The sequence below is a fragment of the Asterias amurensis genome, chromosome 7 (assembly GCF_032118995.1).
Source record: "Asterias amurensis chromosome 7, ASM3211899v1".
NCBI lineage: Eukaryota > Metazoa > Echinodermata > Asteroidea > Forcipulatida > Asteriidae > Asterias > Asterias amurensis.
In genome coordinates this window covers 16116306-16138071 of record NC_092654.1, presented here as the reverse complement: position 1 = coordinate 16138071, position 21766 = coordinate 16116306, and the positions used below count along the sequence as shown (strand labels likewise).

General features: G+C 38.0%; 1 protein-coding gene across 5 annotated transcripts in view; it reads left to right on the top strand.

Annotated features, from left to right (window-relative positions):
* LOC139939439 (synaptotagmin-1-like) overlaps positions 1 to 18211 on the top strand; it is a 42610-nt gene extending 24399 nt beyond the window's left edge. For 4 of the 5 annotated variants that reach the window (XM_071935357.1, XM_071935355.1, XM_071935358.1 and 1 more), the window contains 6 exons: positions 7172 to 7297; positions 8230 to 8397; positions 10230 to 10403; positions 13033 to 13153; positions 14158 to 14291; positions 15563 to 18211. In XM_071935357.1, coding sequence (XP_071791458.1) covers positions 7172 to 7297; positions 8230 to 8397; positions 10230 to 10403; positions 13033 to 13153; positions 14158 to 14291; positions 15563 to 15748 — 909 coding nt within the window. In that variant the 3' untranslated portion in view covers positions 15749 to 18211. The remainder of the gene's footprint in view (positions 1 to 7171; positions 7298 to 8229; positions 8398 to 10229; positions 10404 to 13032; positions 13154 to 14157; positions 14292 to 15562) is intronic. The other variant, XM_071935359.1, reaches the window with a different exon arrangement.
* Positions 18212 to 21766: the final 3555 nt, after the last annotated feature.

The window sequence follows — 21766 nt, the reverse complement described above, 5'->3', positions numbered from 1 at the left end:
GTATGGCCTTATTGCAAAAAAAAAAAATCATAATTGCATAAAGGTCATACATGTGTCAAGGTCATAATATCATGACCTTGTTGAACTTTGACATGACATTTAAAGAAGAAGAAAAGATTCTTTGATGCGTATTTAAGGGCTAATACTTTGTTCTTGGGAAGGACGAGGCATTCTGTCCTTATAGCAAAGGGCACCTCTGTGAGGGCAATAACACTGTAATATTTCACAGGGCACAAAGGCAATGGCCAGGGGCATGAGGGGAATTGTATCTGTGGAATATCACGTCTGCAATTTCATTAGATGAGTAGGATTTGAAACTTTGCATGGTGGAAATACGATATGGAAAGGTTTGCGGTAGCACCATGTGCAAAACTCGTTACTTGCATTATGGCTAATGAGTTTCTTTGTGCTTTTTGTGCAATTACAATTTTTGAAAATGTTGAAAATGTGTACACTGTACGTGTCCAACAACCGGAAGCAAGAGCAGATGCCCTAACCTGTTTGTAAGGAACTGGGAAATTTAACACCTGGTTCGAACAGCTCTGGTTAGTGACGCTTTTATGGCCAGGATTTCATTTTCAACAGAGTACTCGTAGAGGCCATATTCGCCCATGGAGTGATCATTAGTTTGCAATCAATTAACTGAGAGGTCCAGTGCGTGATTTCATGGGTAGCAAAATGACTTCATGAATATTTTATACAGAAAATTAAAAATAGAGTTTTGCTTCATCAGATCCCCTTCTCTCTTTTTGAAATAAAATATTTTTTACATATCACCTTCAGCAGTATGTAGATTTTTACCCACTTTGCTAAATAAAGCCTGGAATTTGCTTTATAACAGGCTTGGGCTAAAGCATTGGGAAATATTAAAGTGTCTATTAACATTTTGAAGGGACCAAGACCATGGCATCGGAGGTCCTGACTCCACTGCCTTTTTGTAATTTCCAAGCCTGTCCTGGGGATACACAGAAAAAGCGGAATCATTGGAAGTTATACAACGTTTTAAATGCTCCCCTTAAGAACTTTGTATTTTTGTACTTTTTTTCACTTACAATCCTTTTTTTTTCCTTTTTCTTTTTGCCAGCCTTTTAGCATTTTTTTATATTTTTCATGGAAAGAGGTTGAATTACGGTAGGAGTTGAAATGTAAAAAATATAGTAAGCTTTTGGGGTTTAAACATGCAGCCTTTTTGTCCCTAGTTGTTCATAATGGGACCAACTTTCGTGCGTAAGTGTAGTCCGGGGTAAGAAGTGCCGTAGGAGATGTTTAAGTGGGACAGACTTTTTATTCAATTACTGTTCAGTGGTCTGAAGTGTAATGTTCAGTCTAAAATGTTGTTTTCCCAGACTTTATTTCAGCTTTTAAAGGATAATTTTTTTTCTCTCTAGATCAGTAATTTGTGAAGTTGAGACTCGCTTTTAGAAAATGTGTAAAATAGACACATTATAATGAAGCTAGTACAGAAAACTTTTTTTTATAAAATATGAACCTTTTACTGTAGATAATCAATATTTTGTCATGCCTATACCTACTGGTCATGATCATCTCACTGCAGATTCTTTGCAGCTATAAACGCCATGCAAAGTCTCCAACCCTACTTCATTGGTTAATTTTATGTGCAGCTTCTACTAATGCATCTCCTCCGAGGATAAAAGATTAAGACTACTACACTTCATCCCCTCAGCTTAACTTTCTAAAGCCCCCCTCCTCATTCCTGGGCCAAATTTCATGAGCTGCTTAAGCACAAAAAGTAGCTTAGCACAACCAAATTATGAATGAGGTTACCAACTAAACTGCCGTTTCACATGTACAACTTGTGACTGGTATCCTGCTCAATTCTGCTTAGCAGACAATTGTTTGATGCAATATTAAGCCGCTTTATGAAATTGGCCCCTTTTCAGTTTATTTTTTTCTTACTTGTATGTTTGCAATAACAAGATGGCAACTCGCGCAATGTGTGCATAATGTACAATATGGAAGCACGGAATCGATGCCAACAGTTTGCCTTGAAAATTTGAATGGTTCATGTTAAATTGATTGTGAACACATCGAAATAATCAGAACACAGTCAAAACATTGTGTACATCTACACGATGTACAATACAGTAGGATGACTACCAAAACAATGTACATGTACATGTAGGTGTGTCCGTAGCTTTTGTTGACCAATTGTATACCGGACTATGCACAGTTTGTACATGTACACTGCAGATGCACTTAAAAACCTAAAATCAATAAACTGAACAAGCGTACAAATTTTACATAGGTGGCTGCTGAATCCAAACAACCTTGCCCTGTGACCAATTTATAATGGTTTTTAAAATTTGTTTTCAGATTTGCATTTTAAACATGCAATTATTTGAGGATTCATTTTTGTTATTGAGTTGACAACTGACTTGATCATATTCATCTAATAAGTAAACACTGTCCAAAATAACGATGTAATTAAGACACTCGGGCCTTAATGACAACACAACCATGGAGAAGGCCAAGTTACATAATTGAACGTGTAGTTGGGGGAGCCTTTTCACATCTTTTGTCAGGATACAATTATGGAAAATTTAATTAGCATAGTGCCACTTCCGTCTTGAGGGCTATGGTATGGTGAATGCTTCAGGGAATTATGCAAATGAGATTACTTTATGAATGATAATGAGTAGATTTAAATTTGCATATACATATAAAAATATGTACAGCATCGTAGATTAATGTATGTTAACCTAGGCTTCTTATTTTTATCTCAAATAGTTCACTTGGAACATATTGATTAACCTTTTCAGACTTGAATTGGTAACCCGGGCAAACCATTTTCTTCCTCCAATTGGTAACCCATGCAAACCATTTTCTTCCTCCATGGGAAACCCGGCTATTTTCTGAGAATTGGCCAACCCCCACTTGGGAGTAGGTTAAGCAAAATGTAACATCATCTGATCATGGTTACCCCGCTGAAGTGCTCATTTTCCATGAGAAAATAGTATCACAAGTGTGAAACAAAAATGGGGAGATTGTAAAGAACCTGTCCCAGGAATTCTCCAGGTTACATTGCCTGGGAATTGGCCAGTGTGTGGAAATGGCAGGGCATGAAAATTAAATACTGGACCACATGCCCAAGGCCAGTGATGTTGGCGTCGGGCCAGTAAACTCACAATCGGACAATGCCGGTGGTCTTGTATGTTTCAATTTGATAATAATAGGCTACCATATTGTGCAATATCTTTGTGAGAAAATAGTTTACTATAAATCAATCAATCGTTAAATAAGGCGCTGATCAAACAGTCAATGCTCATAGTGCCGTACAGTAAGCTTTTTGAAAAAAAAGTGAGATTTAAAAATAGTTTTAAAATTTGCCAATGAGCACCCCCCCCCTCCCCCAACTGTTTTTAGTTTTTTGAATGTGAAAAACTGAAGTTTGGGGACAGGAACGTAGATTTCTGACAGGTTCTTTGATGGACAATAGGTCAGAGAGATACATGAAGGGGGATGAGGCATTTTGGCAAATGATAAACATCTTTCAATTCTATTGAGTATCAACAAAGTACACTTACATGTACACATAAGACAAAGAAGATAGATTTTCTTGTGGTGCTTGTTCAACTCATTTTGATTCTGGTCTTGTCAATTAATTCTGGTCCAGTCAAAATTTTGGGCCACACAATGTACAAGGCCTGCAGTCTTCTCTGGATACCCCCTCCCCCCCCCCCCAAATAAGAAACAGAAACATTCCCTTTTCAAAAAAACCTATAAGAATCTTGTGGGAATCTTATAGGAATAAAAAAAAAAGTGACGAAAAAACCTATAAGAATCTTGTAGGAATAAAAAAAAGTGACGACAAAATCTATAGGAACTCTATTGGAATCCTATATAAATCCTATAGGATTCTATAGGTACTTTGCCTATAGGTAGGACTTTTTTGTAAGGGTTGTGTTGTCACACTGAACCTCTTCCCGATGGTTTGTTAAGACACCAAGACAAACCATCCAGACATTGATCTGTAGTTAATGAAGTCAATGATCCTCCCCTATCGAGCTAATGCAGCGAACTAGATCGGAGCGAGTGCTATGGGGTATTGAGCTACGTGAATTACGTCAGCATACTTATACATGTAGTGGGAAGGCTTGTTACTTAGTGCGTCTGCCATCTGGCTGTAACATATGGAGCGGAGACAGATGCTTCTACATGGATTCAAATAAAAACGGAACAGATTTCCTCTTTTTTAATTTGTTGGAACTATCTAAACGACTCCGCTTTCTACCAATAAGTATTTGTCTACAATGTACAAATTATTTTATCTTCAAAGGGTAGCCGTGTACAAACAACAATATTTTCATTTACAGTTTTCCTCGTTTCTGCTTCTTTTTTTCTACTTCATGCAATTGAATATTTCCATGTCTTTCCCTGCGGAACACTTTTGGCTGCCAAAAATCTCAGTGAATTCTGTACTAGAATGTTCATGTTCACACATGGTATGTACAGACATTTTGTAAGCTGTGTTGTTCAAAAACGCAAGGTATAGACTGTGGGTGCAAAGACACACTAGTAAAACAAGCATTTTTTTAATTTTGCTTTTTGGGAAGGCATATCTTTAACAAATATTTTCTAGTCGATAATTGTTTCAATTTTCACATCATACTGCTCATACACCCATACTACATGCGTATTACTTGGACATTGTACACATTGCGTGTACATTCACATGTACGATGTGTACATCACACTCTAGAAAATAGGGCAGCCGTTAAAAGTCAAGGGTCACGTCGCTGCAAACATATGTTCGGTTATTCCTTGTATTTATTTAGACCATCCTCGTAGTTGGTGCTGGGTTTACCAAAGCAATCGCGAAATGAATGCTACATACTTTGTTTATTTGTTGTGTTGCTTTTCTTGCTGCTCCATTGGAGCGTAAGCGGAGAGTTTTTTAAAATTATAATTCTGTTCTTGTTTTGTAAAAATTTGTCTTTTCTTCTATTTTTCATTGATAAATTTATGGATATACATTTTACTAAAATAGGCTATTTGTTTTTGGTTTTTATTGTAGCCAAAAAAGCTTGCCTCAAACTGTTTGACCATTGACACAGCAACTATCACTACAGTCTGAGGTATTCAAATGGAACCGCTCACTTGCGACTAAAAGCATGTAATTTTACCAGACAAAATTCCAATCTATCTCGCAAATGGCTTCTTGGAATTCCTCAGATGTAGTCCAGAGTTGCTGTCAAACACCATGCACAATATCCACAGTACTTAATGCCCCTGAAGCTTTAGAGATGTTAAAATACATTGTGTACAGTCAAATCTTCTTCTTTGGTGTCCTTGCACTATCAACAACTGCTGTACACACTTTAGTGCCAGCAGGGTCTTTGAAGCCAGGGGTGGATTTCACAAAGAGTTGAGACTAGTCTTATCGTAAGTTAGGACGAGTTACCTATCTTACAACTTAGGCTTAAGTTTTTATTATCTCCTGTCTTAGAGTCGTGTCTTTGTGAAATCGACCCCAGGCCTCCTCCAGGAGAGGGCACCGCAGCATGTAGGCCACCACAGTCACATGTATCCTCAGCGCACAAATTCAAAAAGCTGTTTTAAAAGCAGAAAATATTGCTCCAAAAATTTCTTTTGCTAAGCAATTATTGAGTGGGGCACCAGCCACAACATTGCAAATGTAACGTAATATTGGCTGTTAACCTGTTTATGCTTATCGACACTATTCTCTGCTAAGCAAGTTTTTGTGCTTACAGACTATATGAAATTGGTGTTGGTGTGCAGGGAGGCTTTTCATCTGCTCAATCAAATAATGTGTAATTCAACAGACCATGTCTAATGCCCATGAAAGATATAACTACCTCCATGATAAAACTAAATGCTCTCGTAATTTGCTAATTGAAGTCCGGCAGGACACCCGTTAACATAGCCATGTGTATCACGTATGTTGGCTGGTAATTTGGTCTGTGCTCAGCATTGCGTTCGATGCAACTGGCTCCAGACAATTATCTCATATTGACTGATAACCGGTAGTTGCTTATTTTTTCCCCCTAGATATGAATGTGTCAATTGTATTATAATTTGAGACATTTTGTCTTTATTGAAGGTATTGTAAATGTTTAACCCCAAGTCTACACCACTGCATGTCCCCCTGTCAATTGTTTTTTTATACTAATCTATTAATAACTTCAAATATTTTACATAAATATATTTTAATGAGAACCTGTTAATGTTAGTTTTAGGTACATCCACTGTACATGTATGTATGGCCCATCTTGAAACCACAGAGTTGGCTAAGGCTCTGGCTACTCTTTGTCTGTAAATTTGAAAACTTGCTTTCAGTACAGAGCTACAAATAGGTTGACGAAGTCTAAGCCAGAGCAAAAGCCAAAGATGTAGTTATGAAAATGGCCTCTGTTATACATGTAGTGTTTTTCGTGTTTATGTTTGGTGGCAAGAACAATATATATAGTATAAAAGGAATTAAGAAAATATAATGGCCTGGCAAATACAATATTTGAACAAAAATGTTTGTGTTAAATTATCATTAAAAAAAATGTTGCTAAAAAAATGACTTTAGAACAATAAATTTTTAATCTATCACATGAATTGTATACGAAATAAAAAAGGGGGTTTTCAAACAAAATTATAAAAAAATCTGTTTTAGGACAAAGTAAGTATTTTGAGAATTCTACACATTTAAACAGAGATAGACAAATGAATTTGAGGTCATGTGTGCAACAAAAATAGTGTGTTAGATTTTCCATGAACGAGAAATTAATTTTTGGTGTAGTTAAAAAGGAACTAAAAATATTACATTTTACAAAGAAGTACAATTTAGAATATCAATGTTCAATTTAAAAAATGGTACTGTTTTAGATCAATGTATTTGAGAATTCCATGCACACAGAAACGAGGTTAGACAAAAGAATGTTTCGTACATGTGTACATTTTTATGGTGTTATAGGCCCTTTACGAATCCATGGCTTCGGCTTTGGATTCGGCTTCAGGCTCTGTTCTCTGGTCTGAAGGCCTGAGCCGTACGCACCTGCAATTGCAAAAACAACTGCGAGCACCAAGCTAACCTTAGCCGAATCTGGAGCCGAAGACGTGGTTTCGTAAAGGGCCATATAATCACCCTCGGTTATTGATAATCACATTTTTAAATGATGTTTTCCGTGAATGCTTTCCTCAGGTTCAGCCGGACGTTGAAGATCTCGATAATGGCGCAGATGAAGACGGTGACACAGACTCTGTTAAGTCAGAGATCAAACTTGGGAAGCTTCAGTTCTCACTGGACTACGACTTCCAGGAGGGAAAGGTCAGATTTTGTTTATGTTTCATATCATTTATTAATTCTGGTTGTGACTCTCAGAAAAGTTAACTTGAAGCTAGACAGTTCTTTAAACAACAAATAAATACACAATGATATTACTTAAACCAAATATATGTTAATCACTATACATAGCCAAGAACCAAACGGAGAGGACACTAAGAAGGAAGTGTAAGTTTTAGATGTGGGAGGAAAACCCCAGAGGTTTATTCCAGGAAAAACAAACACAGTCAAGCGAGTTCATAACTCCTGCGAATGCAAATGCGATACAAATTTTGACGTCACAAGTTGGCAGCGAATAATGTGCATCAGTTGACTTGTGCTCAACTCCTGCAAAATATAGTCGCTGTGAAAACAGGGTTGTGACGTCAAAATTTGTATTCGCATTCGTACGAAGTATTTACCGGCTTCAGGCGGTGACTGAAAACCATCCATGTACTGAATGAAGATACCACTACGCCAACCTGACAGTAATTCATTTTTATGGACTCGCATTGCCCCACCCCGAAATGTACGAGCCAGGGTCCAATTTAGGGAGGGTATACCTTGGGTAAGAACTCCAAAAATAAATGCCCGGAAAAACTCACTTGGTTAAATGGAGGGATCTTGCCTTGAAATTGTCATATTTTATGTTATTATACTGTTTACAATTTGTATACTCAGTGGTTTCTATGAAAAATTTGTCATGTGGGCTATCATGTGTTTCTAGAAATGAAAATTTTCTACGACAAAAATAGGTTTGCTTTATGTGAAAGTCATGAGCGTGGTTACTGCTTTGCGTGTGGAATGTGAACATTTGACTTCCACTTTTCAGCAGGTCTTCTGTAAAGAGAGTTTTGTGCCGTTGTCTTGTCTTTAAAATCACAAAGCGACTCGACTGATAAAACTTTCTTTCATTTTCATTTCCTCCACTTCTACAGTTGAACGTCTCGGTGGCTCAAGCGGCCGATCTTCCAGGAATGGACTTCTCAGGGACATCTGATCCGTATGTCAAAGTGTACCTCTTACCAGACAAGAAGAAGAAATACGAAACCAAAGTCCACCGGAAGACGCTCAACCCGGTGTTCAATGAAACCTTTACATTCAAGGTGGGTAGTATTCTTGATATGCCATTCCAACACTTCACTGATTAAAGACACTGGACACTATTGATTACGAGTAATGGGGAGAGGTTGACAGTATAACACATTGTGAGAAACTGCTCCCTCTGAAGTGACGTAGTTTTCGAGAAATAAGTAATTTTCCACGAATTTGATTTCGAGACCTCAGATTAAGATTTGAGGTCTCGAAATCAAGCATCTGAAAGCATACAACTTCGTGTGAAAAGGGTGTTTTTTCTTTCCTTAATATCTCGCAACTTCGACGACCGATTGAGCTCACATTTTCACAGGTTTGTTATTTTATGCATATGTTGAGATGCACTTAGTGAGAAGACTGATCTTTGGCAATAACCAATAGTGTCCAATGTCTTTAAGACTTCCGGCCAAAATATGCATCTCTTATGCAGCATCACTACTGGCAGTCAAGCTTTCTCCTGAAGCGAAACAGAGTACACTGGCTGAAATGTTCGAGACCACACCTGGGGCCTATTTCACAAATCAATTAAATCAATCGATAGACAAATTTTCAGTATCACCATAGAGATTTGTATTGTGACATCACACTTTACTTAGCAACTACGATTGATTTAAAGTTACGATCAATTTGAGATCTTTGTGAAATCGGCCCCTGGCCCTTTTCAGAGTCAACACTCCCAAAAAAGAGATTCAATACATGGTTGTCAGAGCTGCCAACTTTCCCTGATTCTTCAGAAAGTTCCCTGAAAATGAACCAATCTTTCCATGTTCTGATGACAAAGTTAGAAAATCTTCCTGATTTTGGAAAGTGTTTCCATACTACGTTGAATGTCATTCTAAATAACTCCCTGATTGTTTTACAACATCTCCCTGATTGCAAGATGAAAATGTTGGCAGCTCTTGGTTGTACTCGCAAGTTAACTATTTACTAGTAGTTACACCATGCAAAGCTTTAAAAAACCACCACTTTTGTTTTAATTTGTGATTGGTTTGTGATTGTCTGTAAATTAAAACAAAATTAGGACGAGAACTCATGGAAGTGATATCAGGAACTAGAAGTGTTAAGCCCCAGTTCATACTTCATGCAAATTACCAAAGCGCAGCGGTTTTCCTTCTGTCACAATTGGAAAGCAGTGCATACAAGTCTGCGTCACATAATGCGGTTTCCATTCACTTTCGCATGAAGTGCAAATTGGGCTTGAGCTAAGCCAAAGTGCAACTTTTCATAAAGTCTGGAACTACGCGGGACCATGGCCTCTGTTGCCCCTGGTATTGGCCTTGGTGCCTCTTTAAAAATTTCCTATAGACTTGAAGTTTTTCAAATGGAAGTGCCCTATGAAAAACGACAATGCCCTTGCCCTCTCAAAGATGAAATGCCAGGCATGTTTGTGGTCATATTTGACTGGAATTAGTTTTCCTTTCAGGCTTGCAACCTTTATGTTGGTAAAAATAGTAGTGGCTTCTGTATAGCGCGTATATCCATTACTCAGTGGTGCTCAAGGTGTTTTAAAGGCACTGGCACTCTTGGTAATTACTCCAAATAATTGTTAGCATAAAAACTTACTTGGTATAACGAGTAATGGAGAGCTGTTGATAGTGTAAAACATTGTGAGAAACGGCTCCCTCTTTTTCAGAAAGAAGTGTTTCTCACTAAAATATTTGAATTGAATTTGAGACCTCAGCTGAGGTATTGAATTCAAGCATTTGAAAGCACACAACTTGTGCGACTAGGGTGTTTTTTTCTTTCATTGTCTCTCGCAACTTCGGCAACCAATTGAGCTCAAATTTTGAATTATGAGACCTAAACTGATTAATGTTTTTCCTTCTTCAAATGTATCTTTCAGGTTCCATACAGCGAGATCGCAAGCAAAACGCTGGTGTTTGCCATCTTTGACTTTGATCGCTTCTCACGGCACGACCAGATCGGTGAAGTGAAGGTCAAACTAAGCCAAGTTGATCTGGGGAGCGTCGTGGAGGAGTGGAGGGATCTGCAGAGTGCTGAAGTGCCTGGAGGCGAGGTAAAGAAGAGAACTATTCAATCTCTTCCTTGGATATCTTTTTTTTTTTTTTTTACAAAAACCTCTTTGATGTTTCAATTCAAGAGAGGTCTGAAAAAGAGGGGGCAGCATTGTTTAGTGGAAAAGAATTTCAAGAAATATATTAAGTGCTACAAGAGTCGTTTTTAAAAAAGCAAGAACCTGCTCTGATTGAAGTGTCGAAGAATAACTTGATTCATGCACGTCATGACAACAATTGTTTTGACAATCCAGTGTTGCACCTGACCGGTTGTAGCCTAATGAGGGCGCCCTTCATGGAGTATACTAGAATTATGTGTAGAGGGACATAATTTGTGACAGTTTGTCGCCTAGGGTTAAAAATGGCATTTTTCTTTTGTTGTACAATTACAATTTGATCCTGGAGCGAGATTCTTCTAATTTATTGTCGCAGTTCGTCATCCTTGACATGCTTGATGTAGCTCTGGTGTGAGTTACAACCCATGCAACCCATGATGTCAATGGATATTGATTGTCATAAGAGCAGAGGTCACTTGGTTTAATGCAGGTGTTATAAAACAAAGTGTTCACGATACCAAAATCTTTTCACTTGCCTCTCTGGATTAGTCCTATTGTAAAAAAAAAAAAAAAAAAAGGTGGAGAGGTGAGGTCATTAAGTGGTGCTGGAAAATAACGCACCGAATCGGAGACAGGTGAAGAGGTCTTCCTACTTCAACAAAACAGACTAAACAAAAATAAAACTTGTGTGTTGTCTTTGGTTACTTTGGAAAAGATGTTTGTGCCCCCAAAAAGTGGAAAGGCTGTTTTGGTTTCTCTCTTTGTGCAGAATCTGTTAAAACGTCACCACTGTAGTCGGTCAGTCTTTTAAGAATGTGTGCTGACTGCATGATACAAGACGAGACTTTTGGACGGTCCTTTTTCACAGTTCTGGCCAGTAGTGGGTGTGCTCAGACCTACGCATTAACTCTCAGAACCGCAAAAATGCACCGTTATGTCTGCTTCCGCCAGCGTCTCAAAAGTCTCCGATTGCGCTAACAACAATATTGTACAGTATCCTTTGCTCTGTTTCTTATTTAGACGAGCAAAGAACTGTCGAGACCACAACAGCTTGGTTCTTTTTAGAGCAAACACTACTTACCAAAGAGATTTAGAAGTGGTCATACCCGCAAGTTTACTAGTAATAGTACTTTACATCATGCATTCCTAAACTGATATCATTGCTAGAGGTTGTGCGTGGATGAGAGGCCTCTGACCATATGGCTAAATAAATTCTTCCAACAAATATTAAATGGCTTGATGTTTTCGACCCTAACAGAGTCTTTCTCAAAGGCTAAATAGATTTAGCCTTCGAAAAAGACTCTGCTAGAGTCGAAAACATCAAGCCATTAACTATTTCTTGCATTTATACCATAGGTTCTTTTGGTTGGTGATCAGTTTGCAACAGCTAATTCTTTTTTCTCTAAATAAATTCTTGATACATCCTCCGCACTTGTGGTGCATACGTGTCTTTGCGAATGGAGGTTCATAATGGCGGAAACAGCCCCCCCCCCACCCCACTAGTGCAAACATTAAAGTTGTTGACATAGTCTGGCCTGCGCAGTGCTTGGATCATGCACTAATACAGGGCTTGCATTATGGTTTTGCTTTTCCACGTACCGTTGAGAGTGCACAGCTGCTGTTAGTGTACGTGACTGTTCAACTTGCCACTCTAATGTCATAAGGTTAATAATAATGTCTCTGGCTTAGATTAAGGCTAGAGGTACTTGCTCACTGGTCTAGTGGTTAAAGGCAAAGTAAAACTAACATGTGAAAAATTCATTTCAAAATGTGGTCGCGTTTTTGACATATTGCCGAAATTCTGAAGCAAATGATGTCCGCCCAGGAAGAGGAATCCACAATCTTAGAAGCATTGCTGTAGTAACGCTTCTCAGATTCAAATTTGGGGGCATTAAAATTTAAATCATTTAAAAAACCACTGCTGTAGGCTTATTGTTTTTATTGCCATTAATTATTAGAGTGATTACCAAACAAAAAACCTTCCCTTAAAGCCATCTGGGCCCAATTTTATAAAAAACCTGTAAGCGCACAAGTTTGCCAAACATTCAAAATCGTGCTTAGCAGTAGTGCTGGGCGAATAGTGAAATTTTGTTATTCGGATACCGCTGGCCAAGTATCCGAAATTAACCGGATATTCGAATAGTTTTTTCGCCGTTAGAGGGCGCTATTCGTTTGTGAATGAGATCATATGGGCGAATTGATATTAGTTTTAGACAGTGTCATTTTGTTCATTCATAGGAAAACCTATTCGCCATTAACCGGATTTCGAATAATTTGCCCAGGCCTACTTAGCAGACACAGTTAAACAGCGAAAATTCTATAAAGTTAACACTGCTACAACTGTTGTGCAGAAAAGTAATTTGCCAAGCTGCATGCTAGAATTTGGGCGTTATGGGTATGTATTACACTTGAATAGTATTGCATGGGAACCTTTTTTTCTCCTGCAAGACTTGGGAAACACCCACCAGTGATGGAGGAAACCCTCTTTCTTTTTATAGCTATTTATTTTTGATTCCAATTTATAAATCTATGTAATTTTTTTTTTTAAATAAAATTTCTAAATCTGAATCTTCAGGGCAAGTCGGAACTTGGTGACATTTGTTTCTCGCTACGCTACGTGCCGACAGCCGGAAAACTGACCGTTGTCATCTTAGAGGCCAAGAACTTGAAGAAGATGGACGTTGGTGGACTGTCAGGTAATTATGTGAATCACACAAATATTGCTTGGTCCTTCGGATGGGATGTTAAGTCAATTGTCCTGACTGCTGTTCAATGCATTTTAAACAAGTGAAAGAACCCAGTACACTTATTGTAAAACAGGGGTTCGTCTCAGTGTTTTCTGGTATAGTTGGCTGCTTTAAGATAATCTCTGGTGTGATAAAGCTTTTTATTATATTAATATAGTTTTGAGGTGTGGTTGTTCAACAACTCTGCTATGCAGCCCTTAACCTCATTTGCGATGTGCAAAAAATAGCTCTCCTTACGAGCATAAATTCTAGTACATTCTGTCCATCTTATCTTAGCATGGCGTGTGCATGCCTGTGTGCGCTGCGCAATTAAATGTCCAGCAGCCCATTTCACGAAACGCTAGGATTAATCCTATCTCGAGTTAGTCCAACTTGGGATGGGTTCAATGCTTCCGTCGGATACGGAACTAAACTCGTCCTAAGATTAATCCTAAGTTAGGAGGAGTTTGGTGAAATCAACGGCTGGCGGATATTCACATCGGCTGTCCATTCTTCAGACTTACTGCAAACAAATTAGGGGCGCTCCAAAACTATTCCAGACAGAAAAAAACTTCCTCCGTATGCCAGTTTAGAAAGATTTGGCAGATATGACCATATAGAAAGGTTTGCGGTAACACCATGTAATGATAATCTCTAAATTAGTTTGTGTGGTTCAGAAAAAGAACAGTTGGTTTCAACTCGACGTTACGGTTAGCATGTTCTGATAGCTTTCTCCAGAAGACGATCAGAGCATACTGACCGAAACGTTGAATTTAAACCAACGGTTCTTTTCAGAACCACCCCAACTCATTTAGAGATCATTTCATGGTGTTACCACAAACCTTTCTATATCGTATTTCCACCATGCAAAGTTTCAAACCCTACATATGACCATGTCATATTTCTAAGTCTCACGATGGGTTTTGATTTTATTTCTTACACCTCTCTTCTCCTCTTTCCCTGCCTCCTTGTAGATCCATACGTTAAGATCTCGCTGTACATGAACAACAAGAGAATGAAGAAGAAGAAGACCACGATTAAGAAGAGAACACTCAACCCGTACTACAATGAGTCATTTGGGTTTGAGGTACCCTTTGAACAGATACAGGTACGGATAAATTTTGGAATGTCTGTTGTGTGTTTAGGAGCCCTGGGGGAACATTACCAATATCTTCAGCATATAAGCCACCCGGTGTATAAGCTGCAATAAACAGAAATTGTCCCAACAAGATTCAGGTGTCGGTGTCGCCGAAGATTACGTTAGTTGGATGTTAAGGAACCATTAAGGTTGGGTGGGGAAGCACTTGAATAGATAGGTAGATGGGTAGATAATTTGGTTTATTTTATTTGAATAAAAGCAACCAAAAGCTGATTACATTCAAGTTAACAAAGGTATACATTTTTTACATAGTTTTTTTGTTGTTGGGGGAGGGGGGTAATTTAAAAGAGAAAAATTTACTAGAGCGCTATAAGCCTTGTTGAGATATGGCGGACACAATGCTACAACACTATAAGGTTTGGGTAAATTTGTGCGTATTGACCATAGAAATAGAACGTGTGTTATTCAGTGAAATGCGCATTTTAGGCGACCCGGGAGTTTACACGTAAACCTAATGACCACCAACATGGTGAGCGTGGCATAAGTCGCGCCGCGTGTAACGCGCGTATCACGTCCGCCATACCTCAACAAGGCTTAAAGGCAGTGGACACTATTGGTAATTATCAAAGACTAGCCTTCACAGTTGGTGTACCTCAACATATGCATAAAATAACTAACCTGTGAAAATTTGAGCTCAATCGGTCATCGAAGTTGCGAGATATAAATGAAAGAAAAAACACCCTTGCCACACGAAGTTATGTGCGTTTAGATGGTTGATTTCGAGACCTCAAGTTCTAAATCTGAGGTCTCGAAATCAAATTCGTGGAAAATTACTTCTTTCTCGAAAACTATGGCACTTCAGAGGGAGCCGTTTCTCACAATGTTTTATACCATCAACCTCTCCCCATTACTCGTCACCAAGAAAGGTTTTATTCTAATAATTATTTTGAGTAATTACCAATAGTGTCCACTGCCTTTAATGGAACCTGTGACCTCTGGATTAACTTGCCAGTGCTCTACCAATTGAGCTATCTAGCCCTAATGTTTGTGGTCTCACCGGTTATTGTGAGACAGTTGGAGGGTTTATGAATGCACACTTAAAGTACTCTGATTGGCGAATGTGTTACTAACTTAGTTGACACTAATTTAGTTAATCATTCTTGTGATTCAGAGTTTGACCATTTCTATCATGTTGGCTGCACTGGAAAAATATAACAAGGGTGGTCACATCGAAAGAAAATTCTCTCATGGTTTTTTTTTTATGGTCTGCCTCCCTACAGAAAGTCACCCTGGTCGTCACCGTGGTGGATTACGATCGCATGGGTAGCAGCGAGCCAATCGGCAAGGTTGTACTGGGGTGCAACGCCACCGGGGCAGGGCTTCGTCACTGGAGCGACATGCTTGCATCACCACGACGGCCCATCGCTCAGTGGCACACACTGCAAGACATGGATGAAGGGAAGTAGAGACACAGGCTTACTGCCACTGTTGTTAGCATTTACAAAGATGTAGAATAAGGAAAACTTATATATGGTACTGTTTATCCACCTGCCACTTAATACAGATTTTTAAAGTCTGAGGTTCGGACACGTGTCGAGTCAATCCCTCTGTGCTGTCACGGTTAATATGGGGGCTAATATATAATATAGTGAGACGAGAACCCAGAACTGTGTTTAACTAGTCAATATTAGGTACCCGGTAGTTGACAAACACTTTATTGTTTACAGTAAATCGCAATATGGGCATACTCATGGTTTTATGTGACAAGTTCCAGATTGTTGGAGAGTGCGTGGAGCATTGTAGTAAAAAGTCATTGTCTTGTGTCAGTGTTTTCCCTGCATGTCGGACGTGAATGGCCCGTGATTATGCCCTACTCGAGCTTGTTTTATCCCATGTCACTGAATTAAGAATCAGTCAAAGGTGGTAAAAAACCTTCATTCAAAATGGAGGAATCTTGAATCTTTTCTAAATTTGTATTCCACGTAAAAAAAAAAAATATTATGAATACTAACATTTCCCACATGTAACTTCCTTTTCAGTACTCTATTCAAAATCCAAAGACTTAATTCATGTTACAGAGATATACCTTTTTTTTTCTTTTTTTTTCCATTAATTTGTTTTGTACTTGGAAATTATTATGTGGTAATATTTTGTCTCTGGCAGTGATTAGTTTCCAAATGAATATCAGTTAGGAGGGTTTTGACCCAGAAAGTTGCATCGCTCAAGAGTTAAACCGGTGTGTTTCCTACTGGTTAGTTTTCCAGAGCGCAGATCAACTTGACTTGGGACATATTGTACCCACAAGTGAAGACCACGCAAATCCCGGCTCCCTAAAAAATAGTATTCACAGCAACTTGTTTTCATTTTATCCCTGGGAATTTGTTCGGTTAGACGCGTCAATTTCTTTTCCATAACATGTGGATATTCAGAGGAATGACATTGTCAAATCCGTTAATGTATTTATTTTGTGACTCGCAAGATAATAATTCCAGTTGTAGTCACTGACCAAACTTCTACACTCCATTCCATGCTTTTAGTAATTCCAACCCTGCACATTCCTCTACTGGTGTCTGCGACTTTTGAAGCCAATATCATAAATGAGTTTGGGTTCTTATGGTGAGGCCACAGTTACAGGTTCAAGTCATGAAGCTGTTCTACGTGTAAGGGCAATAAACTTGCTTAGCACAACGAAGTCTTGCTAAGCAGCAATGGGTTACCAGCCAAATGTCATTTAACATGCATGCTAGTGACTGGTCCCCTATAAACTATTGTTTAATGATATAGTTAAGGTAGCTACGAGCAGGCATGATATTCTTCCTTTTATTTGTGTTGGTCTTGGCGAAAAAATTGAATAGCCTGAAAACTCAGTTAAAGCATTCCCCATGTGTACTAGCTCGTCTTTTGTATTAAACAAAAATTCATCCCATTTCTCAAAGAACCAAATATCATGCCAGAGAAGTACAAGAAAAAGGAGCAGTAAAACTTATGTCAATGCAACTTTTCAATGAGCTGCCTCTGAAGTTGAAGGCATGCTCTGACTGTCATGCTCTGCCAGTCATGCATAGTTTGTTTGATGTCAAGGTATATAAGGGTATCGGACACAGTTCCTGCTTTCACAAAGGAACAATCACAAAAATTGAAAGTTTACATGTCCAGCAGAGCTTGTTGAGCTTGTACTTTAAACAGCATCAGACTAAATTCCCTGTGAACTATATTACAGAATGTTATGTAGATACAAAATATTTAAAAGAAACCTTGTGAGTTTGTTTTATTGTAGGAAACTGTATATGTGTTGAAATATATTATATTTTTGTGTACCTGTGCTCGAGTTTTTAGTTTGATATTTAAGAATAGTTTACATAGGGTAGCTGCCTAAAGAGTAGTGCAGTACTTTTCTCATGCGTGTAATTTACCCGTACAGATCGGTATGAGAACTGAACTCTGGGCGACGTGTTTCAGATTTCGAGTAAAGCAGGGTGTGATTTTTTTTTAAACCACCAAATATTTCCAGTTCATTGTAACGTTGTTAAAAAAAAAAAAAAAAAAATAGACCCAGCGGGCACAACAGCATGGTACTGTTTAGTTTTGATGTATACAAGAAGGTTTATGCCCTGATGTACATCATTATCCTCTAAAAAAAAAGGGCCAGCACATCTACATGTATTCAAAACTGGAGGTTGCAAAATGGAGGTTGACAAGTGTTTTCTGTAGACGTTCAATGGAAAGTCACTGTAGGTTATTTCATAACTAAGAGCAGACTGGGAAAACGGGTTATTTTCTGCAAGTCCTCAAATGAGCTTGGTGTTTTTGAGATCACCCAAATGTAATGTAAAGTACATTCATACACTTTAACTGAGTGAAACTGTAACAAAGTTCTGTTGAAATTAGAAATAAGCTTTTTATTATCGCTATTGGACTCTATGAAAAGGGAAGGGGGCTTGGGGGATGGGGGGGGGGGGGCATTACAAAGTTTATGTTATTTCAGTACATTCGTGTAATCGAGAAAAAGTACTAGGAAGTTTCAGCAGTGGCGTACCATGCCAACATAAAAATAAGAATATTCTGTGTAGAACTGCTGTAAATTTGAAAAACTCCACCGTTACCAGTGTGCTGGAGTTTTTTTTTGTTTTTTTTTGACAGGGGAGCTGTTGTGATTGATACTTATTTTGTCAACGGCTTTCTGTCATGAAATAGTTTTTTCTTCTTTCTTATGAATTTCTTATTTTGTCAAAAGGGGAGAAAGTGATCATATAATGTCTTTCTTCTTCTCATTAATAAAAATTAGTTAAATTGGTTGTGTCATTTTTATTTTTTTGTCAAACGGCTGGACGATATTGGGAAGGGACTTCGGTGGAAACATGCGAGGCAAACAAAAGGACCAACAAAATAAATAAAATGTTTAAATTGTATGATTTTAAAATGTGCGAAGTGCCACTTCAATGAAAACATTTATGGTCACACACACGCTCCTAAATTAGCAACATATCTTTTCCAGAGAAGATCAATTGTGTCAAAAATAATGAATTTCTTTGGACTTTGAAATGCTCTTTTCTGCTGGAATTAGTGTTCAAAATGTAGGAGAAAACATCAAACAAACAATTGTATTAGGCGTTGTTGTACCTTTGTTTTGGACTGGCTCAGTGGGACTGGGCAAGTCTAGGAATATGGACTCCTTTCACAAAATGAGCGTCTTCAATCAATACAAGCTATTGTAAGGATGATGTACCCCCCTGAAATCCGATAGAATAAGCTGTGAGGTTCCCAGACCGCATAGCCTGCACAGTGGCAAGGGAACACAAAACGGAATAAATTTGCATCGTAAATGAGCTCAGCTTTGTAGACTTATAAATTTCATTTAAAAAAAAAAAAAAAAATTAATATTCTTTATCCCCGATGCAAATTTAACATCTATTATATAAATTTCATGGTGTTCCAACTACAGTGAAAAGAAAAAGTTTTTACATCTACCAACTAATAATAACGCTTTGTTAGTCCATGGAGATACCCGCAATGGTTAGGCAGTGGGTATACTTTTCTTCCTCCATGGTTGGGCACAGCACTTGGTTGTGTTTAATCGTGACCCGTTATAGGTGATCGGATTTGGTCCATTGCCTTACTAGAGTCTGTGCATGCACCTTTCTTTGTTAAATTTATGGATCTTTTAGTTAAAAACAACTATTAAAGAACTTACTCGGGCCTGAATGCTTGGTTTGTGAAAGGACAAGTGCACCAAGCCATTTTTTCCCTGGTTAAGGAAGAAATTGTAAACCGATTGTCACCGATCTTTCAGTTAAAAACAACTACTAAATAACTTACTACTGGGTCAGCTTTGCATTTATCAAGTTTGGCAAGCTTCATCTCCCCACACATTCCAAGGCAAATTTGATTCTAAAATGTCTTGTTAAACCGATTTCTTTCTTTGTGGTTTATCTTACCAATGGTCGTTTTGTCGTTATGTTACGAGGTAAAGACAACGTTAAAGTTTGTGGTTTGTGCAATGTTTAAAATTATCAGACAGTTGTCCTAGATTTGGGGTATCAGTTCACATCCTGAAAGTAAATGCTGCTGGGATCAAAATGAGTAGGCCTAGTTAAATGTAGATTACGAAACTAGAGTCGGTTTGTAACCTGATTATAATGAGTTGCCTTCGAAGGGTGTATTGGCATGTAAAAGACAATACTAATATGTAGAAAGAATTCTTTAATAATAAGTGGGATGTTTTTTAAAAGTGAATGCTAATTTATTACGTTGATTATAATGACCCCATCCTCCCCCTCCTAAACACGGCTGCCCTACTGCTTAACACCCGGTTATCCTACTGCTAAATACCTGGTTCAGACACGCACTCAAGAGTTGCATCGAACCAAATAGAAAGGAGCAACTCTGGTGACCCAAAATAAATTCATTTCAGACAGGCGAACGCAATAGTGCTATGTATTTATGCATCTGTTTGGAGAAAGTCTGGTTACATTTAGCCTTCGAGAAAGACTATGCTACGGTCGAAACGTCAGGCCATTAACTATGTTTACATTCAGTAACCATACAAGAGTTAATGCTTTCTATTCACTGATGTTTTGTCGGAGTTTGAGGCTCTTCATGGCGCAATGGCTGACTTTGTAAAGGGGGATGGCACTTTTCAAAAAGGTTGCTCAACCATGTTCTTAGTAAGGGATTTGAGACACTGCATGGTGAGGTATCAATGTACAGTGTATATTTGGTTTGCAGCAACACCGTGTGTGTAGCTACTTGCCAGGTAGATTGTTTTTTAGGGAACTGTTTTGCTTTGTGTATCTACTTGCCATGTAGATTTTGTTCTTCTGAGAAGTCTTCTTTGCATTAAGAAAGACAGTTAATTTTAAGAACAAAATCTTCTTGGCAAGTAGATATATATACACATGGGGTTATTGCAAACTAAATACACGTTTTAAATATCGAAAAACATGCCTAAAATTACATCAGGTTTAGTAACAGAAGTTTGTTTGGTATGTATTATGTAGATTTTAATGTGGGGAGCCATGTTATGCAAAAAGGCATCCATGCTCTATTATCGAAACAGAGAAGAAGAAGAATGAGTCTAAATATAATATTAAGCAACATTTCTTCTAATTACCATACTATGGCTCCCCACATTGCATATAATTTGCATATAATTTTCAATTTGCATATAATTTTCAATTTGCATATAATTTTCATCATGACAACATCGACGTCTGCAACCAAGTCGCTCCAGAGTCTTTCGAATTCTCGTTTCTAATCTTTCAGACGTCGAACATGTCCTTTTATTTCAGTAATTTGGTTCGGCGGGACTCTGAAGCGCCTGTCGGAACCGGGTGTAACTTAAGAATAACTTTAAGATTATTATACTACTTGTCTTTTTGGATCGTAAATTGCTCTCTTGGCTTATCAAAAAACCACGAGACTGAGCAAAAATATGAAAGATTGGTTGAACAGAACCAGTATTTAAACTCGATTTCGGGTAATCAAAGTTCATGACAACAAATGAATTTTTAGAATATTTTCAGAAGTGATAAATGCCATTTTACCCAGATATTCCACTTTATGTTTAGTACAAAAAAGGGTTAACTAAACCTGAATATTGTTTGATTTTATTTTTGTGTAATTTTTAAGTCTATAACCATTCAATGTACTGTCGATCACGAGAGAAATACCATTATTAACTTATTAATATTGCAGATATTTATTAGTAGCCACAGTATTCCCTTACTGGTGTTTATGTGTATTGTATATATAGTTGGTGCCATGTTGAATATTAATTACTTAAAAGAAGAAAAAAAAACCGTACTAATTATTTAATAGATGCTTTATGAAAGCAATGATTGTAGTACATTAATCCACGGCTGATGTTCACATAAGTGGTCGATGATGCGCTTGTCACTCCACTAGTTTTCAAATAGCCCTTTGTTATCATCGGATTTGAGACCAGAACGATTTGGAGAACAATTTTGTGAAAGTGGTTGAAGTAT